The 24,253-nt window shown below is 39.0% G+C and overlaps 1 protein-coding gene across 2 annotated transcripts in view; it reads left to right on the top strand.

Moving 5' to 3' along the window:
- IGF2BP3 (insulin-like growth factor 2 mRNA binding protein 3) overlaps positions 1-24,253 on the top strand; it is a 189,452-nt gene that overhangs the window by 114,605 nt on the left and 50,594 nt on the right. For both annotated transcript variants that reach the window (XM_006880296.1, XM_006880297.1), the window contains exons 4-5: positions 17,190-17,241; positions 17,383-17,446. In XM_006880296.1, the coding sequence (XP_006880358.1) occupies positions 17,190-17,241; positions 17,383-17,446 (116 nt within the window). The remainder of the gene's footprint in view (positions 1-17,189; positions 17,242-17,382; positions 17,447-24,253) is intronic.

The following is a 24,253-nucleotide window of genomic DNA, read 5'->3' as shown; positions in this document are numbered from 1 at the left end:
TCTGATACAGGCCGTGGTCTTTGCTATCACTTATTATGTATCAGAGAGTTGGACAATGACTAAGGAGGATGGAAGGAGAATTGATGCCTTTGAGCTGTGGTGCTGGAGAAGAGTGTTGAATGTACCATGGACTGCTAGGAAAAAAAAGATATTCATCCTGCAGAGGGTTAAACTGGGCAGCTCCTTGGAGGCAGGGCAAGAATTCTGAGGCTCTGTCTAACGTATTTTGGACATGTGAGGGACTGGTCCTTGAAGAGGGACATCATGCTTTGGTAGGGCGGAGAGACAGCGCAGGAGGGGAAGGCCCTCTATGAGGTGGATTGATTCAGTGACTGGGATAATCGGGATGGGAGTGTCAGAGACAGTGCAGTTGGCACAGGACAGAGCAGAGTTTAGGGCTGTTGTACATAGGGTCACTATGAGTCGCAAGCGACTTGATGGCACATAACAACAACAACAACATATCAATGTAAGTAATTTAGCATCATCTGCTCCACACTCAAATGATTTAAGCATTTGCTTTGCTCTTTGTTCAAGTATGCTACTCCAGAATTCTTGCCAGTGAGACTCTTAAATAACAATCTTTTTAAGGTAAAAATAAAGATACATTTAATTAGAAAGTTACATCCCACAGGGATGGACCTTCCTCCCTCCTTGAAAGGAAATACAGAGGAGAGGCTGGAAAGCAGTCTGATTTTAGAAATTATTATTCTTTTTTTTTCCCTTCAAAGAGGTTTGGTCCTTCATTCCTCTCACCCCTTCATTGGATATTTATATGTATGCTATTGAAAGTTTGGAGAATTAGTAGAAAATACAGAAGGGAGGAAAAAAGGATTTATTCTTTTATCCATGGGATATTAGGTACTCTTGTCAATCACAACTCAGACATCAATATCACCCCAAAAAGTAACCCTGTATTCATTAACATTCACGTTCCATTCTCTCCTTCCACACTTAATCCAGTCCCTGGGAACTGTTGATCTATTTTCTGGGTCAGCAGCTGCTTATAAAGATAACACAACCTTGCTTGACAGAAATGCAGAAGACTCAAAGCAATTGCTGAAAAAGATCAAAGCCTTCAATTTGGATTATATCTCAACATCTAGAAAACAAAAATCCTCACTTTTGGACCCATAGGCAACGTTATCATCAAGATGGAGAAGAGTTTGAAGTTGTCAACAATTCCATTTTACTGGGATCCATAATCAGTACCCATGCATGGTAAAAGAAATCAAGAAATCAAAGATATATTGCACAGGGAGAATCTGTCAAGGATCCATCTAAAGTGCTAAAGATCAAGGATGTCAGTTAAGATTTCGATGTGCCTGATCCGAGCCATGATTTTGCCAGTTACTTCCTGTGTATCTCTAAGTTGGTTAATAAGGATCACAGAAGAAGAGTGGTATTCGCAGAGAGAGTTGGCTATTCCATGGACTATTTAAAAGACCATTCTGTCTTGGAGGAAGTTCAACCAGCGGCTCCTTAGAGAGAAGGTTGATGATACTTTGTTGCACATATTTTGGGCACGTTGTCAGGAGTGGCCAGTTCTTGGAAAAAAATATGCTGAAAAAGGTGGAGGGTCTGCAAAAGAGAGGACAACCCTCCACAAGATGACATTTCATGTAAATAGAACCTTACAGTATATGGCCTTTGGTGTATGACTTCTTTAACATAGAACGAACACTGTTTTATATACACTGTCCTGCATTTTGTTTTATAGTTGAGTAATATCCTTGTGAATAGATATACCACATTTTGTTTTGTCCATCCAGTGATAGACACTGTAGATGATTACTACTTTTTCTGCTAGTGTGAATAATGCTACCATGATCATTCATGTGCAGGTTTGGTGAGATTTTAGCCACTAGCTGCTTAGGAAGTCTAAGATAAGGCAATTCATTTCCATTTTTCTAGAGTGTACACCTAGGAATGGTGACATAGTGTGCAATGTATTGATTGGGCTGTTAACTGGAAGGTTGATGTTTGCATTCTTCTGCAACCCTGCAGGGAAAAGATGGGCATTCTCTTTCCATAAATGTTTATAGGCTCTGGAACCTGATCGGGATTGATCAAAATGAAAGTAACAAGAGTGGCTGGTATAGTGATTTTGTTGAGTGTTTTTACTAATTGACAGGTGATATTCCAGAGTGGTTAAACCATTTTGTATTCTTACCTACATTGTCTGCCAGTTTTCAGTTTCTCCATATGCTCACCGACCCTTGATCTCACTTGGGTTTTCATTGCATCTTAAAAGGTATGAACTGGTGTTTCATTGTGGTTATTAAATTTATGTATGTTACTGGCATAAACATTTACAAATGGACAGCGCAGGAGAGGAAGGCCCTCTGTGAGGTGGATTGATTCAGTGACTGGGATAATTGGGATGGGAGTGTAAGAGACGGTGCGATTGGCACAGGACAGAGCGGAGTTTAGGGCTGTTGTACATAGGGTCGCTATGAGTCGCAGGCGACTTGACGGCACATAACAACAACAACTAGTTTTTCATTCCCTCATTCACACACATTATGACATCAATCACAGTCAGTCATATCACATACTTTGGGCATGTTTTCATGAAAGACTGTTGTTATGTGCTATGTTGAGTGACTTGCAACTGATAGTGACCTTATTTACAACAGGTCTGAACCGTGCTCTGTCTTCAGCCAACCTTATTTTCTCTGACACACCTACCCCAGTCTCTGAGTCATCTCATCCAGGGTCTTCTCTCTTGAGCTGTCTCTCCACCCTTCCAAGCATGATGTCTCTCTCCAAGGACATGCCCCCTTGCAACATTCCCAAAATATATCAGATGGAGCTTCAGAATACTTGCCTCCAGGGAGCAGCCTGGTCTCACCCTCTTTAGGACAAACATGTTTGTTCTCCTAGCAGTCCATGATATATTCAGTACTCTTCTCCAGCACCACAGCTCAAAGGTATCAATTCTCCTATCGTTCTTAGTCATTGTCCAGCCCTCTGATGCATAGCAAGTAATTGCAAATACCATGGCCTGGATCGGCGCACCTTGGTCTCCAGACTGACATTGTTGCTCTTCAGTACTCTGGAGAGGTCCCTGAGAGCAGATTTTTTCAGTGCAATTTGTCTTTTGATTTTTCTGGCTGCTGGGACCAAGAGTGTTGTTGGTGGAGCCAGGCAAGCTGAAGCTGGTAACAGTCTCATTCTCTTCACCATCTGTCATGGTGCTGCCAATCGGCCTAGTGGTGAGAATCTTTGTTTTCAGAGGTTGTAGGTTGCACAGGAGGAGATTGCCTGTTGCTCAGATTTCTCCTGTGGAGTCAGTGGTGGGTTTAAACAACCAGAGAGGCGTGGCCATTGGATTAGCAGCTGTGCTCCCTACAGACTGTGCCACTAGACCTCCCTAGTGTTTTATAATAATAGTTCTATATTGTTATAATCATTTTATAATTGATTTCTTTTGTGTAGCATATTGTTCTCTAGATGCATCAGTATTATGCATTATCGTTGCGGTTTTGATTTGCATTTTCCTGATAATTGATAATATTGCATCATACCATTTTAATGTTCGTATTGGCTATTTACTTTTTTTAAAAATCAATGTATTATACCATTCCTTTGCTAATTTTTTAAACTAGGTTTTGTTTCTTTTTAAAATTTATATATATGTATATTCACCCAACCTGAAGAGGACTTGAAGTGTTTACTACAAAAGGTCATGGACTACAGCTTTCAATATGGGTTGAAACTCATCAAGAAGACAGAAATTCTCACCACAGGGCCAATTTGGCAGCACCATGATGATAGAAAAGAGATTGAGGTTGTTAGCAGTTTCAGCTTTCTTGGCTCCGCAATCAATAATACTCTTGGCACTAGCATCCAGGAAGTTGAAAGACCAATTGCATTAGGAAAATCTGCTCATAGGAACCTCTCTAGAGTGCTAAAGATTAATAATGTCAGTCTGGAGACTGAGGTGCATCTGATCCAGGCCATTGTCTTCTCAGTGACTTGCTATGCATCAGAGAGCCAGATCATGGCTAAGGATGACAGAAGAACAGTCAATGGCTTTGAGTTGTGCTGCTGGAGAAGAGTATTGAACATAATTCTGCAAAGGGAAGTAAGGAATTTTTCCTAGAGAGGGTTATAAACCAAGTGTGTCCTTTGAGTCAAAGATTTTGAAACTTTGTCTCATATACTTTGGACATGTTGCCAGGAGGGACCAGAACTTGGAGAAGGATATCATGCTTGGAAGGAAGGAGGGACAATGCAAAAGAGGAAGAGCCTGAAGGAGATTGACACAATAACTGGTGTAATATGGGTAGGTATGCCAGAGATAGATTGGCTCAGTATAGGACAGGGTCCAGAGCTATTGTACACAGGGTCACTAATACATAACACCACCACCACCACACACACACACACACACACTCATTCTGTTTAAAAGGTAATTTGTTGTCATTAAGTCTGTCTGTGTGTCTATCTATCTATCTATCTATCTAAGCTCTGGTAGCATAATTTGTAGCCACTTGTGCTACCAACCCAAAGATGACTGCTCTGGTGGTTTGAATTCACCAGTGGCTCTGATGTAAAAAGATTGTAATCTCCTCGCATTGCAGTTTACAGCCTTAGAAACCCTCTGAAGGATGACTGTGAGTCAGAACTGACTTGACAGTGCATTGGAGTTTATTTATAGGGAGCTCGATGGGTTAGTGGTAAGGAGCTGTGCTGCTGAACTGAAGGCAAACAGTTTGAATCCTCCAACTGCTCTACTGGTGAAACATAGTCTCCTCCCTTGAGATTTGTTATGTGCCATTGAATCAGAACTGACTCATAGCTGACAATTCACTGGGTTTTCAGACACAGAAAATTACAAGGGAGGAGATTGCCCATCTTTCTCCCACAGAGCAACTCATGATTTGAACCACATGCCTTTTTTTTTGGCAGCACAGCCTCTTACCTCACAAACTCTGAAAACTCACTGGAGGATGACCTTTTTGATTGTTCCAATTCAGTGACATATAACAACAACATACATGTATGTTTATATACACATACAAAACACATCCACCAAATTCAACAGTTTCTAAATGCACAATTCAGTGAGGTTGAGTTTTTTGGTTGACCAATGCCCTGCATTCTAGACCAATGGAAACAATGAGATACCATCTCACCCCAGCAAAAATAGCAGTGCTAAGACATTAAATAACAAATGGCTGTCAAATTGGGGAGAGCTTGGTACTCAGACCCTGCTGATCAGATGTAAAATGCTGTGACCACTATAAAAAGCAGTTCAGCAGTTCCTTGAAAAGTTGGAAATAGAAATATTGTTTGATCCCGCAGTCCTACAACTAGGTACATATCCCAGAGAACTAAGAGTTGAAACACAATCTAACATGCTAACACCTGTTTACTGTAGCATTATTTATAATAGCAAAGAGTTGGAAATAACCCAGGTGTGTCTATTAATGGACAATGAATGGCTAAAGAAGCTGGTATATTCTCAGTATGGAGTATTGGGCATCACTAAAAAATAACCAAACATTTGTGAAAAACTGCACAACATGAGTGAATCTAGAACAAAGTATGCTGAGTGACATATCAGCCAGTCACAAAAGAACATTACAGTATAACACCATTTATAAAGTGCTAAGGAAAATTTTACATGCACATAGATTCAATCTTAGAGGGTTAACAAGAAATGAAATGGGAGATTAAAAGGAGCGAAAGTCAATGAACAGACGTTGAGTGAAGGTAAATGCAGTTACAAAATAAAGAGTCATACATATATTTCCTAAGTTTTGAACAATTAATTTAATCATCACTAAAGAAGTCGTGAGGAAACAATGAACTGTCATCTCATCCCAGCAGAAATAGCAGAGTTCAGTAAGACAACAAATGCTGGTGAGGATGTGGAGAAATTAGAACTCTTACACACTGTTGATGCAGGAGTGTAAAATAGCGCAGCCAGTATGGAAAAGAGCTTGGCACTTCCTTAAAAATTTGAGAATAAAAATAACTTTGATCTGGAAATTCAGGTAGTTCTATATCTCTGAGATATATACAGTGAAGGATGGAAGCAACTCAAGTGTTCATTAACACACAAATGAGTAAAGAAGCTGTGGTCCATTCATACAATGAAGTCCTATGAAACACTAAAAACAAAGCATTCATGAAGAAATCATGAGGACTATAAATAGAAAATCATGCAAATAGGTTCACTGCTATATAAAATGACGCTGAAAAAAATTAACAGAATTGGTTTAGGAAGCTCTGGTGTCTCAGTGGCAAGAAGCTGGACTGCAATCCCAGAGGTATGCGGTTTGAATCCACCAGATGTGTAGCTGGAGAAGAAGGGGAAATCACCCTCCTGTACTATTCAGATTCGATTTGACAGTACACGCATAAAAAAAAAAATTAGAAAACCAAGAGATTTGGTTTAAGTAAATTAACGACACATAAAACCTTGATTAAAACATTATGTGCCATCAATTCACTTGCGACTCATAGTGACCCTATGTACAAGAGACCTAAATGCTGCTCTATCCTGTGCCAACCTCACCGTCTCAAACACACTCATTCCCACCACTCCACTCACAGAATCGATCTGTCTCATCGAGGGTCTTCCTCTCCTACACCGCCCCTCCACTCTCCCAAACATGATGTTCCTCTCCAAGGACCAGTCCCTCCTTGCAACATGCCCAAAGCATGTCAGGTGAAGCTTCAGAATCCTTGACTCCAGGGAACATTCTGGCTTCATCCTCTCCAGGACAAACCTGTTTGTTCTCCTAGCAGTCCATGGTATATTCAACACTCTTCTCCAGCACCACAACTCAAAGGCATCAATTTTCTTTTTGTAATCCCTATTCACTGTCCAACTCTCCAATGCATAGCACGTAATTGCAAAGACTATAGCCTGGATCAGGCCCACCTTAGTCTCCAGCCTGACGTCGTTGCTCTTCAGTACTCTTGAGAGGTCCCTCACAGCTGACTTTCCCAGTGCAATTTATCTCCTGATTTCCTGGCTGCTGTTACTGAGAGTGTTGACTGTGGAACCAAGTAAACTAAAACTGTTAACTATCTCAATCTCTTCACCATCCATACTGTTGCTGCCAATGGGCCCAGCGGTGAGAATCTTTGTTTTCTTGATGTTGAGCTTCAATCCATATTGGAGGCTGCAGTCCTTGACCTTCTACAGCAAACGCTTCAGGTCCTCTTCACTTTCAGCAAGCAGGGTTATGTCATCCGCATAACACAGGTTGTTGATGATTCTTCCATGAACCCTGCATTTTTCTCTCATTAAAATGTACATCTGTTAAATAACAACCCAGTTCCATAAACATTTTAAACAGGAAATGTAAAACTTGTATGCTTCAAAGGGCACTTTCCAGAAAGTGAAGACATAAGCCACAGAATAGAAGAAAAATTTCAGATCCTCTGAAACCAGTAATAAAAACCAAACCTACTGTCCTCCATTCTGACTCATAACAACCCTATGGGATAGAATAGAACTTCTCATAGGGTTTTCAAAACTGTACATTTTTATGGGAGTGAACTACCACATCTTGCTAAGCATTTGGTGGATTCAAACTATCAACAATTCATTTATCAACTAGTCATTTAACCACTGTACCACTGGAGTGAAAAGGGTTAATAAGAATTCATAAAGCACTCTTCTTCCGTTTGACCTCCCGAGTTCATTGTATAAATCCTGGGTCTTAAAAGCTTGTAAGCCAGCATCCAAGGCATAGCTGTCTTCTGTTCGCCTGGAGCCACAGAAGGAGAGAATCATGAATGACAGGAAGATAGGGACTGAATACTTGCCTCCTATGCAAACCAGTGAAATCAGCACTGAATGATGCCCAGCTACCATAGCTGAACATTTTAATTGAAGATTCCTAGTTAAGAGGGATAATATGTAACAATTTCACATTTTCAGAGAATTTTAAATTCTCATAAGAGAGAGATGAACAGCCTGTTCCCATTCCAGTCTATAGTGGCTCCTTGAGAGAAAGTTGGCCAGTCCTCTCCTGTGTGACTTACAGGCTCAGAAAACTGGCTGAGTTGGTTCTGTCTTGATAGCACTGAATAGAATAGCTAATGGGGGAGTTCTTGTCACCTTGGCCTTGTAAGGACTGTAGGATTTGAAAGATGTCTATCAAGATATGCATTTTCATGGTCTGCTAATCCTTCCCTGATCCTTGTAATAATCTTTTTAAAAATTACTGTTACAATGATCTGGTATCCCTAACAGCTGCCACTACTCAGACTGTTAAAGATAATCTTCATGCTCGGTTGTCTGCTGGAGTGGGATACATTAAGAAAAATTCTGAGCATTGTTTTCCTCAATTTAAAGTTTTCATTAACATCTTACAGGTATTTTTTTTTTTATATTACAGCCCCATTGGGCTTAGTAGTATCTGACGTGAAACCTTTTGAAACAATAATGACTTTGGAATAATCCTTCCCCCTTAATGCAACTTTTTTTCTTTTTAAAATTCATATACTTTAAATAAGGGCAGTGAGTAAAAGGCCAACTCCTAGGTCTTCATTTTGGAGGCTGCTATAAATAAACTTGGATATATTTTAGACCAAACCCAAATACCAACTCCATTGTCATGGAGAAGATTCTGTTCACAGCAACCAGGTAGGACAGAATAGAACATAGAACTAGGGATCTGAGGCTGTCAGTAGGAGACGGCCTTATATTTCTGCCACAGTGGCTGCTGAGCTCAAAGTATCCACCTTTGGTTAGTACCATTGCTGCTCCTGTTTTGCTTGCTCACTCTTAATGACTCTATTGGGTTTTTGAGGCTGTAATTCATGGTAAGAGATGACTGCTTATTTTCCTCCTGAGAAACAGCTGGAGGATTTGAACCTCCAGAGGTGTAATCTGTAGTTATTAACACAACACCCAAGCTTCCTGTCCTGTAGACAGTTAACTCTTTAGGTTAGCAACCCGGTTTCCTGTGAACCGGAGGTCCCCTAAACAATTACCTATTAGTGATTTAACCTTATATTAGGATCTTAACTAGGTTTTTGGATCACTTTTCCTCTTTCTCTAGTAATTGTAGTTGAAGAGACTAATAATGCCTACATTTCTGTTAAAATAAGCCAATGAGCTGTAGAGGGTGAAGATTGCCTGCAAGATGCCCAAGTCCTTTAATTTTAGGTTCAGGGCCAAAAACTGAAAGGAAAACTAGTCAGTCCATTTTGTCCCAGCTTTCCCTGTCCAGATGTGTAGACATGTTGGGGATAGGTGATATAAGACTTAGTGTTGGAGGTTCCGAAGACTGAAGAAAAAGTAGGCAGGGTGCCGAAGAAAAGCTAGACAAGTAATAGCTGCTACTGTGGAATTAAAAGAATAAGCTAGTTTAACATTTACCAATACCAACATTATGCTGAGTGAAATATCCCAGTCACAAAAGGACAAATATTACATGATGCCACTGTTGTAGAATGGGACTGTCCTTGGGGTTGGGGAGAGACTGAGTAAGATGGGTTCAATAATGTATACTGCACTGAAACAGAGGAGGGAGAGAACCGTCTAAAAGAGAGATGTAACTGGGTATTTCTGTCATCACAGGAGACTAGAGTGAGGGCTGCATGGTGGAGGGTACCTGGGGGAGTGTTTGTAAAACAATGAAAGAATCTTTTCTTTTACTTTTCCATAATTTTTGGACTCATGTACTTATAACTTGTTAGTCAAATTTGTGTCTACTAGGTTGCATGATACATCTTGAAGGATATGTACATGTACAGCCAAGCACAATCAATAAGAGTGCATCTGAATTCCAAAATCAATCTCCATAATAGTCTATGTGTTTCCTACTGCCAAAGGGGCCCTTTAGAGTAGTGAGAGAAGATCTTCACCCTGAAACCCACAGCGTCCCTTTTCAGCAGGAAGTAGCTAAGAGAATATGCCGTCCCCTTTTCCTTATGACTCAGGGTGAAGTCTCTCTCAGGGAGGAGTGATAGGGAATGGCAAAGGACACACTGACAAAGAAGATTAATCAGAACTGGCTTTGACAAGCACTGTGGCATTTGGACAAGAACAAACTGGGAGGAGGGTAGAGAGAATAGTGCAACAATGAATGAGTGGAAGCCCAAAATCTCTGTAAATGTTTATGAAAATTAATAAAATATAATTATAGAAAGAAAAGAAAAAAAAATCTAAAGGCTAAAGTGCACCTGAAAAAAAAAACAAAACAAAAAAAAACATTTACCAATATGAATGGATCATTTAGATAATGGAGAAGAGGAGGAATGTTAAGTGATCTCATATCTAAGTTACTTAAAATTTATGTACCTCACTTTTTTTCGTCGAATGAGAGTAACCATATAAATAATTGTTGATGTATCATCAAGTTGAAACCAACCCACCCATAGCCGACCCTCCAAAAGGTTTTCAGAGGCACAAATCATACAGTATGAAATTACCCATTTACTGCTGCAGAGCATCTGGTGGATTTGAACCACGTACCTTTGCATTGGCAGTGCAGTTCCTTACCACAAAGCCACCAGGGCTCCCTGTATGAATATATGTTGTTTTTGTTGTTGTTGATTACTTTCGAGTTGAGCACAACTCATAGCAACCCTATGAAGAAAAGTCCCGAAGCCCCTCTACAACTATCGACATTTATTAAAGTTCATAGTTTACAGAGGCATGTCATTTAGGAATTGGATGCCACTCTTGCTTCCAAATATAGGCATGCGAATATATACACATATAGACAACACACATGGACTTATAAAATGATCTGGAAAGACTCACCAAACTGACAGTGTTGTTTTCTAGGATTGAGGAAAGCACCTGGTTTGGAATCAGGTAATGAAACCTGTTACCATGGAGTAATTCTGTCTCAGAGCAAAACTCCCATTGGGTTGAGACCATAAATCTTTATGAGAGGAATTTGCCTATCTCCCAAGGAGCAGCTGATGGATTTGATCCACTAATCTTTTGGTTAACAGCACCACCAGAGAGTCTCCCAGTAGTAGTCAGAAGGGACCCTAATTTTATATTACTTAAAATAGTTTTTAAGAATTTACTAGTAAAATATTGAAAAGTTAATCTTGGTCAATATTGTCATCTGATTAAAAAGCATATAGATATATATTGGGAACTCTCTAGACCCAGGAAGTTAGTAAAACTTTTTCTCTCCAAGGATGGTTTTAGCCAAGCAAAGATGGAACTGACTTAAGCAGTTATCTATTTTATTAATTGTAAATGGCATGGCAGCGAGGGTGAAATGAGGAATAGTTGAAATTATTTTCTTCTGGGCTTGTGTGTGCCGGCAGTTTTTATTGGAATAGGATGTTGAACTTTTAATTTTCATTTTGCTGTGGCTTTATAATGCTTGTGAATTTTACTGTTTAAAGGCATTCTTGATAAGTGATTTCTTATGCTACTATAGACTTTTCAAGGAAACTGAAATTACCCTCATTTGCCCTTAGGATAAAAATGGACTTGTAATTTCTTTTTAACCCCATGCTTTGTAGCATTAGAACTAAGATACGACCCTGCTCTCAGGAGTTGGCAGTCTAGTGCAGCTCTGTTTGGACGAACCAGTCTGGTGACCCATTTTCCAGGGCCCTTTCAGATTATAGGTTGAACATAAAGTTGTTGCCCAACAATAACAATATTCTATTTTTCCTGAAACACATAATGCAAATGTAATAAGTCAGGCAAATAGGGATGCTTGGAATCTGCCAAGGTAATATATTTATTATTTATTATCTGTCCACTTGAGCATTTAAGCTAATGTTAGGAATAGATCACTTGTGGTACATATGACAAATGACAGCATCATTATGGTTAATAATCACTAGTCTAACAGGAGGATGAAGATCAGTGTAGAATGTTAGAGCCTTAAGTTCTATAAATCAGGTAAACGCAGGTGCTGTGGAAGCAGGAAGGAGTGAAGGGCACTCGACCAATTTTAGGAAGTGAAAGGGAAGCTTAATAATGTGTGGCTAGATCACAAATGTAGAGGAAGGGTCTTAGAGATGATGAGAAAGGGAAGCCCCTAACAGATCATTGAAGACCTCATACCCTTTTTGAAATTGGGACAATTTCTGTAAGGCATTTTAAAGCAACTAACTCTTCTTAGTTTTCATCCACTGGCTCAAACTCACAGCAGCCTGATTTACAACAGAACAAACTCTTTTCTGATCCTGCACTATTCTTACAATCTCTGCTATTCTTAAACCCATTTTTGCAATTACTGAATCAGTCTGTCTCGTGCTGGATCTTTCTATCCTTTGCCAATGCTTTACTTTCCAAAATGTGATGTCCTGTTCCAGGGACTAACCCCCCCCTCTGATACCATTTTCAAAATATATGACAATCTCACCATCCATGCTGCTAAGGAGCACTCTGGCTGTAATTCTTCCAAAACAGACTCAGTATTCTTTTGGCAGCCTCAGAGCCCGTCATTAGCTGCTGTGGAGTCAGAACCAACTCATAGTTGACCCTCCCGTGAGATTTTTAAGGCTAAAAATCCCAAGATGGAGATTGACCATTTTTCTCCCATTGGCAACTAGTATATTTGAAACACTTGTCTTTGTGTTGGCAGTGCAATTCCTTACCCACCAAGCTGCCAGAGTTCCCTAACTATCCACGGTATAGTCACTACTCTTTGACAACATCACAAGTCAAAGATCTCAGTCGCTTAGTCAGCTATTCATTATCCAACTTTAGCATGAGAGCAATTGAATATACTATGGCTTACGTCAGGCAAACCTTAGCTTTTAAAATGTTACCCTCTTTAGCATTTTAAAGAGACTTTTGGCAACAAATTTGTCTAATACCGTACATAATTGGATATCTTGATTACTACTTCCATGACATTGAGTATCAGTGTCAAGAAGAAAAAGATTCTTAGCACTGGACTGATAGGCAATCTCATGATAGATGGAGAAACGATTGAAACTGTCAACAACTTCATCTTACTTGGATCCACAGTCAGCACCCTTGGTACCAATAGTGAGGAAATCAGTAGATGTATTGCACTGGGAAAGTCTGCGTTTAGAGACCTCTCTAAATTATTGAGGAGTAATGATGTCTGAGGACTAAGATGCATCTGATTCAGGTCATGGTCTTTCTGATCACTTGCTTTGCTTCTGAGAGCTGGACAATAGGAATGACAGAAGAATTGATGCCTTTGAGCTGTGGTATTGTAGAAGAGCACAGGATATCTCATGGATGGCCAAAAGAATAAATATGTCTTGGGGAGGGTGCAGTGGGATTATTCCTTGAAAGGGACATGATACTTGAGAAAAGACTGAAGTTGCCATCAGTTTCATTTTATTTGGATCCACAATCAATACACATGGTGACAGCAGTCAAGAAATCCAAGGACATGCTGCATCAGGAATATCTACTTTCAGGGACCTCTTTAAAATGCTAAAGAGCAATGATGTCAGTTCAAAAGCTAAGGTGCTCCTGATCGAAACAATAGTATTTTCAGTTATTTCCTATGCATCTGCAAGTTGGATAATAAATAAGAATCATCATTGCTTTTGAGTTGTGGTTTTGGAGAATTACTGAATATAGCAAGAATTGCCAAAAGAACAAATATGTCGGTATTGGAGAAACTGCAACCAGTTTGTTCCTTAGAGGCAAGAATGGTGATGGTGAAACTTGGTCTCACATACTTGGGCTTGTTGTATGAAAGGGTCAGTTTTTGGAAAAAGATAGCATATTGAGAAAGATGGAAGGTTAGAGAAAGAAAGGTAGACCCTTAATGAGATGGATTTATACAATGACTATAGCAGTGGGCTCAAGCATGTCATGGGTTGTGAAGATGGCTCAGGGCAGGGCAAAATTCTCATCATAGAGTTGCAGTGAGTTGTAGTCATTTGATAGCACATCATGCAGAGCATTAATCTTTGGAACATATACCTTACTTTTTTTTATTCTTTGTTTTGGACAGGGAAGAAGCCAATAATAACTATACCATAGATAGCTGCTTGCTAACTTTTGCAACTTGGGTGTTACATAGCAATGTAGGATGTTATAATATATAACTATCTTTTTTTGTTTTTTTTAAATTTTATTCTTTTTTTTTCTTTTATTAATTTTAATAGATATTTACAGAGGTTTTGGATTTCAATTCATTCATTGCCGCACTTTTCTCCCTGTCCACCCCTCCCCACCAGTTCACTCCCCTCTCCAAAAAGAAAGAGAAAAAAAAATTCCTTCATTAGTGTACAATTCCCCCATGCCTTTCCCCCCACCCCGAGTACACTTCTCTATGCAACCTTAATTCTGGATTCCTGTGCTAACCATAATACTCAGTCATAAATCACCTCTAATCTATTCTTTCCCTTATCTGTTTCAATACAGTATACATAATTTATCCAGTTTTTTCTGTCATACCCCAACCCTGATGTCAGACTCATTCTACAACAGTGGCACCATGCAGTATTTGTCCCTTTGTAACTGAGATATTTCACTCAGCATAATGTCCTTCAGGGTGACCCATTTTGAATAATAATGTGTGAGTTCCTTGTTTTTCAATGCTGCGAAGTATTCCATTGTGTGGCTGTACCACAGCTTCTCTAGCCATTCGTTTGTTGATGGGCCGTTAGGTTGCTTCCAACTCTTTGCTATTGTAAGCAAAGCTGCGATAAACATGGGTGTGCATATATCTACTTGGATGGCAGACATGGTCTCTCTGGGGTATAGGTATATTCCCAGTAATGGAATTGCTGGGTCAAATGGTATCTCTATTTGCAATTTTTTGAGAAAGCGCCATACCGCCTTCCACAATGGTTGCACCATTTTACATTCCCACCAACAGTGAATAAGAGTTCCAGTTTCTCCACTTCCTCGCCAGCATTTGTTGCTTGCTGTTCTGTTAAATTTTGCTATTCTGACTGGGGTGAGATGATATCTCATAGTTGTTTTAATATATAACTATCCTATGCTACGTAACCTTGATATTTCCTGAGACTACAATCTTTAAGGCTTGGACTATTTCTCCAAAGTGATTTTGATCTAGGTTGTTTCCAACTCTTTGCTATTGTGAACAAAGCCGCAATAAACATGAGTGTGCATATATCTGCTTGGGTGGCAGTTATGGGCTATATTCCCAGTATTGGCATTTCTGGGTCAAAGGGTATCTCTATTTGCAACTTTTTGAGAAAGCGCCATACCGCCTTCCACAGTGGTTGCTCCATTTTACACTTCCACCAACTGTGAATAATGGTTCCAGTTTCCCTACAACCTCGCCAGCATTTGTTGCTTGCTGTTTTGTTAAATTTTGCTATTCTTACTGGGGTGAGATGATATCTCATAGTTGTTTTAATATATAACTATCTTATGCAACTTAACCTTGATATTTCCTGAGACTACAATCTTTAAGGCTTGGACTATTTCTCCAAAGTGATTATGATCTAGAATTTACCTAAGTTTTCTGTTAGCTCTTATATATACATTGGTATTATTACAGCATATACTATTACAAATGTAAAAAAATATCCTTTGACAAATCATGTGGTTATAGGTGCAGTCCACTTTTCCTGCTGAAATCTGTTCAGCTTGTCTGTCTGCCAGTATATCCACTTGGAGATGAATGTTTATTGCTGATAAGAATGTGCCTTGCCATGTTCTTTGGGTTTTGTTTTTTTTTAATGATATTCTGGATATCACCCTTTTACTGTATTTTCATTCACTCATCTTAGTATTTATTTACTGGTTTTTCTCTCCAGTCCCCTCTCTCATTCCTGTACCCATTATCATATCTATCATAGAAGGAGCCCTGTGGCCAGTGGGTATGTGCTTGGCCACTTACTTTGAAAGGTTAGTTCTGTGAACCTACTAGCTGTTCTGAGGAAGAAAGCTATGTCAGTCTACTAAGATTCAGAGTCTTGGAAACACAAAGCTGACAGATAAAATTGATAGAATTTTTCAGACATACCTTCCCCCCCCTTAATAGTGTCTCTGTTAACCTTTTTACTTCCATTTACTATTAATTATTTTTAAAAATCCTTAAAATAATAATGCTTTATACTTTATCTGTAACCGTTAGACAAATACAAGCCACTTTAGAAGATACCACATAAGATAGAGAAGAAGTTAGTTAGTGAAACATTATTACAAAAATCTATTCAGTGTATTCCTAACAATTTTGCTTGTTCTGAGGGGCTGTGAAAACATTTTTTACAATTTTACTGTTAAGTTGGTGTGTGGTTTGCTGTAAATTTACAGAAAACTAATTTTGTAAGGAAAATTTTTACAGTGTTCAGAAGCTAGGGACAGTTGAATTTGTTTTATATAGCGATGAGAAGCACACCTGTAGTTTATGCTACCATAGAAGAATAACTATTTTTTTTAATATGCTAAGAGAATAGCAAATGTAGAATAATAATACAGATATAAGAAAAATGCTGAAAACATTATCACCTTGAATAGTTGCTAACCCAATGTAGATTTGGAAACACTTGCTTTTTTTCCACACTTACAGTCTTCCTGTTTTCTATAATACTCCATTCTTTTTAAATGTACTGGCCCAGGTAGGGTATCATTCGTTCATTTGGCAGCTGCCTTGAGTAGTCTTATATCCAGAAGGACATTGTGGATGTAATGGGATTATGTAGGTTCTAAAGGGAGCTCTGGTGGCCTAGTGGCAATAAGCTTCACTGTAATTTAAAGGAACACAGTTCAGATCCACCAGCTGCTCCACAGGAGAAGGATGGCCAGTCTCCTCCTGTGTGATTAACCACTTCTGAAAACCTTCTGGAGGGTCAACTACGAGTTGGTTCTCACCCCACGGTACACAACAACAAGAGGACAGTCTTTGAAAAGGAACATCTTACAGATAAAAGTGTATAGTTTCTTTAGGACCTTGTGTTCTTTGATTTTGTATATACAAGGGGGAGATATGGTGATTATTCACGTATATATGAGAAAGTACTCAGTCTCTTTCTGCCTCAGAAACCAGACAATGATAACTTTGAACACTTTGCTGAACCATTGTAACTTATTGGTTTAACCATAGAAGATGAGCTGCTAAGACGAGGATTCAGGGATGGGCAGGAGCGTGAAGCTCCCGTGTCCTCTCTGTGGTGCCCGTTCCTCAACTCTAAACCAAAGCCCCAGTTAATCTTTTTCTCTTTCCCAATACAATCACTTTGTGATTTTAAAGCATATTCATGCCTTTACTAATCACTTGGCAAATGAAACATTTATAATTCTTTTCTCCCCCTCCTGATAGGTGCTGGATAGTTTTCTAGTTCAGTACGGAGTGGTGGAAAGCTGTGAGCAAGGTACATATCTTCTAAATTGCTTTCAATTTTGTAAGGGAAAGGAAGTAGCAAGAAAACTAACGCTCCTCTCTCTCTCTCTCCCTCCCCCCCCCCCCCCCTCTCCCCCCCCCCCCCCCCCCCCCCACTCTGCCCCACCTCTAGTGACCACTGAATCGGAGACTGCAGTTGTAAACGTAACCTATTCCAATAAGGACCAAGCCAGACAGTAAGCAGTTTGAAACTTCTTGTCTATTTTTAATGACTAGGTTGAGTATACCAACTCATACTTTGTGGGGTTTATAACTTAAAGGCTTTTGGTTAATGGAAAGAAACTATTTTATAAAGTTTTACCTTGAATTTTTTTAAAGCTTGCCTAGTAAGACTTCACATTTGTTAAAAGTTTTGTACATTTTCTGTACTTCTTGAATGCCAATAAAACAGTATGAAGTTGAATTAACATACTTGATGCAAAAGAAAAAACCTCAGAGCCTAGGCCTAGATGTGAGGTCACGTAAAGACTTCTTCTTTGCAATCGAATGGTGTGTCCATTATTTTCTTTGCCCCTTCCCCAACTGGTGAGTTGATCAATTTTAGCAGTAGTACTAAATTTTATGTCATTTGGATTACTAATTTTTCAATTGTTAAGAGTGCAGGTAACTGAGCTAATGTAATTGACTTTTGAATTTGTGGGGAAAGTATATTCCAACACAGCTGAGAGATCAAATTATCCGCCGTGTTATTGTTAGGTGTTGTTGAGTAGAGTGTGACTCATAGCTACCCTGTGAATAACAGATCTGAACCCTGCCTTATCCTGCGCCATCCTCATCTCTGACACAATTGAGCCCATTGCTGCAGTCACTGTGTTAATGCATTTTATTGAAGGGCTTTTCATCAGAGGAAGAAATCATTCTCTAGTTTTAGAAATGGTCTAATACATTCACCAAGCATTAAAACCTCATTGCCTTTGAGTAGAGCTCATAGCTGACCCTCCGTTGGTTTTTCAGGAGTCTCTAGATCACTTGAGAGACCATAAATCTCACCAGAGGAGATTTCCTGTTTTTTTCCTGAGGAGTTGCTGGTATGTTTGAGCCAGCCACTTTTAGGATAGCAGTGCAGCTCCCTACAGACTGTGCTACCAGAATCTTAAAGAGAGAAAGTGAGTGAGTACCTTGTATGTGGCTTTTGACAGATTTTCTCAGAAGAAGCTCACAGAGGAATATTGCCCAAGGTTTCCAGCAGCACAGCTGTCAGTGTCAGACCAGCAGACTCTTCAGTGATTTCCACATCACAAACATCCATACAACAGATCCTGCCCTCTGTGTGGGAAAGACCATGCAATGTTCAAAATTTATCAAATCAGAGATGCACAGTGCCAGTCTTTCTCCCAGTTTGGTTCTCCAACTACTCTATCTCCTTCTGCAGAGACAAGTGAAAGACACAATACACATGCATATTTTGCCTACTTTTTGCACAATTTCCACCGTAACATTTGAGTGTTTTATATGTATAACTTTTCTTTTTGAAGAAATAGTTGCTTAGATTTTGATTGTATGGCTATGACATTACTCACTTAGATCCATGTTGAATATTTACTTTGTTTTCAGACTAATCGTTAGGCATACTACTCCTGTAAATCCCCTTTTACAAATGTTTGCCTCTGTGTATATATATAGAATTAATTCACAGAAGTCGAAGTACTGAGCTGAAATCTAGATTCATTTAAAACGTTGTTTGGTATTGGCAAAATGTTCTTCCTAAAGCTTGAACTAGTTTAAATTTTCACGACCTGTGTGAGTCCTTTTCTCCATACTCTCTTTCATAACACTGCTTTAGCAAACTTTGTGAATCTGATGTATTAAAAGTGGTATCTCATCAAATTAATTTTCATTCATCCTCTAAATGAGTGCTCTGGTAACCTAGTGGATAAGGAGTTGTGCTTTCAACCCAAAGACAAGCAGTTCAAATCCATCCATAAATTTTGGGAATAAATGCAGTCTCCTCTCATAAGATTTATAGCCTCTGTAAACCGGCTGGAGGTTCAGCTATGAGTTGGTTCCAACTCAACACCAGTGAGTCAGTTTTGATCCCCAAAGAAGGGATTAGACTGTTAAGAATTAGGTAGTTTAGTCAGATAAAGAAATAAATTGGGTATTTTCATTAGCGAAATGATGATCTTGGTCCTGAAGCTAATATTCAGTTAATATTTAACTGAGGAGGACCTGAAGCACTTGCTGCAGAAGATCAAGGACTGTAATCTTGACTATGGATTGAGGCTCAACATCAAGAAAACAAAGATTCTCACCACTGGGCCAGTTGGCAGCATCATTATAGATGGAGAAGAGATAGAGGTTGTTAACAATTACAGCTTACTTGGCTCCACAGTCAACACTCTTTAACATCAGCAATCAGAAAATCAAAAGATGAATTACACTGGGAAAACTGGCTGTCAGAGACCTCTCCAGAGTACTGAGCAACAATGATATCAGTCTAGAGATTGAGGTGTGCCTGATCCAGGCTCTATGGTCGTTGCAGTTCCTTGCTATGCATCAGAGAGTTGGACCATGACTAGGCATAACAGAAGAATCAATGCCTTTGAGTTATGGTGCTGGAGAAGAGACTTGAACATACCATGCACCCCCAAGAAGACAAGTCTGTCTTAGAGAGGGTGAAACCAAGTTTCTCTTTTTTTTTTCTTTTTTTTTTTTTCCTATAATTATATTTTATTAATTTGGAGGCTAGGATTTTAAAGCTCCAGCTCACATACTTTGGGCACATTCCCAGGAGGGACCGGTCCTTAGAAAAGGACATAATGCTTGGCAGGGACAGCAAAGGAGAGGAAGACCCTGGATGAGATGGATTGATACAGTAACTAGGGCAATGGGAGTAGGTGTGTCGGAATTGAGAATGGCTCAAGACAGGGCAGGCTTCAGAACTGTACAGAGTTGCTATGAGTTGCAGGCAACTTGACAGCACATAGTAATTAGTCATAAAGGGAACTCTGGTGGTCTACTCCATGGAGAGCTAATGCTGCTAACTTAAAGACGTGGTGCTCTGGCTGTACAAATCCCATCAGCAAGACCATGAAAGAGAGAGCATTTTCGACTATGTGTCTACAGTCTTAGAAATCAAATGGAGGTTAGTTATGAGCCAGTTCTGACTTAAAGACAGTGAGTGAGTGAGGACTGACGAAAAAAGTTGCCCATGAATGAGGGCCAAGTCCTTGTCTTCCAGGACATTCCTTCCTGTAGGGAAAATAGTAAAAGAGTAATAATGGGTTTTAGTTCCTGTTGAATTTGTTAACCTAAAAATATTAGTCCTCCCCCCTCCCAACAAGAATTTTAAGTCAAGAATTAGATGATAAAAAAGCTAATAAATCAAGAAAATAAATTATGTGATAGCAATGCTGTGAAAATTGGTGTTCATAAACAAAATTTATTACTGAGATTTTGTTAAATTTCCCCTCCCTATGTTTTGTGAGGGAAAGGTATTTTTGAGAAACAGTGGATATTTATAGAAGGTCGTTTTATCAAAACATAGTAGCTCGTCCACTGGTTCTTGGCCACTTCTGGAGCAGCTTGAAGTGGGGGAAGCTAATTCCACCCAGACTTGCTTCACAGAACTCTGCTCCCACATGGCCTGCTGCCTAAACCAACATAGTGTGATTTCTCCACACACTTCGCATTGAAGAAAGGCTGGTCAGGACACATTTTCAGGCTGTGAGGGCTTAATTGATAGTTTCACTTAACTTCTTTCCTCTCCTTAGCTTCTGTTATTGGAGAGTTGATATTACTGAGTTGTGCTGGTGGATGTACAAGTAGAGAATAAAGATTTGGAGGATTCATTCCAGAGCTCAGGTTCATGGAATGGACTCTGCCACCATTTTTCTGATTGTGACTTTGGCCAAGTCAAATCTTGATTGACAGCCTTAGTAATATGAAAATCTAATAGTCCTTAGTTCATGAGGCTGTTAAGACATAATAATGACCCCCAAACACTTATGTGTATGTATTTGCATGTTAAGGATATTATAAACTTTTTTTTAAAAAAAAGAAAATTTCAATAGTTGAAGATAATTGGCCCTCATTTTCTACCATATAAGTGTTCTCCTTTTGAAATATCAGGGATATTACTTAACTTCCTTGATTGTACTCAGAGGACAGCATAAGTGATTTTCATAGTATGCCCTGTGATTATTCAGTCAGACGTGAATGACCCAGTCGATAGTGAAGAGCTTGGGAACCTAGTTCAAGAAGTATTTGAGTTGACTTTTTACTAATTCGAGCTCTATGAATACCTTTTAAAGAGGATTCCTCAATCTGGCCATGTCTTCAAAGACAAATTTTAACTTGTAAGTTCCTGCCACCTTGTGGCTAAGAAAAATCAATGATTTTTAGCACTCATAAGGAGAGTATCATAACATTGGTTTTCACTTTAACCCTTGAATTGATATCTAAAAGGTTGAATTAGTGAGTACATCTTTTCTTGTTCCTGAAAGCAAGAGAGGTGAATACTTGCTTCCTTCCTACTTTGTTGTATTTATATTCAGATAATATTTACTCAGTGAGGGATTAATTTATATGAATAAGAAATAACCCCTTAAGTTTGTAGATGTTAAATGTTACCCTTTTTTTTTTAATGCTGTTCTGATATTTATTTTTGTTAAGGAGAAAGTATATTATTAACTTGAAACTATATTCCAAGTATTGCAGATCCTTCCATAGTCAGGCTCCATTGGTTATGGTTAGAAATGTTTGAAGCGTCTTGTTAATGGCAGAGGGAGAGACTGCAAATGTTAACTTTAAGAATGATATAAATTTAAGATTTATTACAGAAAAATAACATATATAGCAGTAAGGCAAGGGAATCTTGTCACTATCCTTCAAATATTATCACTGTAAAATGTGCTGTGTAGATCTTACTGCATACAGCATAACTTTTCATATGATACCAGTCAATTTATATATTGTTTTATGAATAGTTTGAAAATGAAATAAAGGTGGTCTGTGATATATTGACATATTTGACTAATGACATATTTGCATTCTGATGGACTGTACTTAGTATTGTCTACTTTTTTGGGTTTGCTTGGGTTTGTTTTTAATAATATATATATTATCATTGACATGTCAAGGCAGAATAACAAAGTTGGTCTTTTTCTTGTGGAAGCCCTGTAGGGTTCAGTAAACTTGTGATATGAAACTCTTTTCTGAAATGATATTGGCAAGTGTTTTTTTCCCAGTCAATAGGTTTTCTTTACACTCTGTTGGAAAATGTTTTTGATGCACACAGGAATTTAATCTTTAGAAGTTTCCATTCATCAATTTTACCTTCTCCAGATAGTTCATTTCTGGCTGTATTTCATGATCCCAGTTTGTCTCTGGTGAACTTTATTGTTTTGGACTTAACTCTCAGGTCTCTGATCCAGTTTGAGTTGATTTTTGTGTATAGTGTCAGATGTGTATCCTGTTTCAGCTTTCTGCAGGTAGCAGCCCAGTTTTGCCAGCACCATTTGTGTGTGTGGGTTGGAGGGGGGCTGCTTCCTCAAAAAGCTGAACATAGAAATTCCATATGACCCAGCTATTCCACTGCTTAGAATAACCTGAGAGAATGAGAAGTGAGGCACAAATGGAGAATGGTACACCAGTGTTCATAGCCGCATTATTCACCATCACAAGACAGGAAACAGCCCAACTGAAGTGAGGCACAAATGGAGACTTGTACACCAATATTCATAGCAGCATTATTCATCATCACAAGAACATGGAAACAGCCTAACTGTCCAACCACAATCGAAAGGATTGAAAAATTATGGAACATTCACATGATGGAATACTATGCAGCAAGCAGGAGCAATGATTTTGTAAATTACTACCTGGCTTGGGAGAGACTGGAGAGCGTTATGCTGAATGAACTAACTCAGTCCCCAAAGGACAAATATTATATAAGACCATTATTGTAGATTGAGTATGAGGAGCCAAGGAGGGGGAGGGTGGGAGCAGAGGGCTGAAGATGGATGGGAAGTATTAATCATAAGGTCACACAATTTGAGAGTGTGTGTGTGTGTGAAGAAAATGGGAAAGAGCCAGTATGAAAAATGATATATATGAACTTTTGTAAATAAACCAGTAAAAAAAAAAATTAATAAACTCATTGCCATCAATTTGGAACTGACTCACAGCTGACCCTGCAGTGGGTTTTCAAAGGCTCTGAGTCACATAGGAGGAGATTGCCCATCTTTTTCCTGGTGAGCAGCTAGTGGTTTGGAAACCTCAAAGACATGTGTGGCCTTTTGACTGGCAGGGAGCTCTCTGCTAAAAGAGTAAGCCACCAGAGCTTGCCATTAATACTCACACAGTTTTGCAGGGTCTTATTTGCTGATACTATCATGCTCAAATATTCACTCACAGTTGTTCAAAGATTAAAGTGATAAAGATTCTAGTAATAAAAAGCAATGGTAATAAAAACTTTAATAAAAATTCCACTTTCTTCTTCACTGACTTAATAATGAACTCATTTGGAACAGAACCATATTGTAAGTCAGGATGGCCTGTATGCTAATATGGCTTAAAGTCTCTACACAGTAGTCTGTCTTGGCCAACTTGGGTGTCCCATGTTCTGTGGTTTATCTAGGTTGTTGCAGTTGTTTTTCTTTTATAATCAGTTTAGATATGAAACCCTTTGTAGCTAAATTTGGGCTGTATCCTTAATTATTTTCTGGAGAAGAATCATTGCAGTGGTCTCGCTAGACTTTTTTTTTTATCTTTTTTTATCTATTAGTTTTAGTGAACAATTACAGGAATTTTGGGTTTTCACTCCTTCATTGCTGCACCATTCTCTCTACCCTCCTCCCCAATTTGTTCTTCCCCCGCCCCCCGAATGTCTGTTTAAATTGTCCAATTGCCACAGTGCTTGTCAAAGCCAGTTCTGATTACTCTCCTTTGTCAATGTGTCCTTTGCCATTCCCTATCACTCCTCCCTGAGAGAGACTTCACCCTGATTCATAAGGAAAAGGGGATGGCATATTCTCTTAGCT

Source organism: Elephantulus edwardii, unplaced genomic scaffold (genome assembly GCF_000299155.1).
Source record: "Elephantulus edwardii isolate Elephantulus edwardi_28Jun2011 unplaced genomic scaffold, EleEdw1.0 scaffold00007, whole genome shotgun sequence".
NCBI lineage: Eukaryota > Metazoa > Chordata > Mammalia > Macroscelidea > Macroscelididae > Elephantulus > Elephantulus edwardii.
The sequence above is the reverse complement of the archived record's forward strand: the minus strand, read 5'-3'. Positions and strand labels throughout refer to the sequence as shown.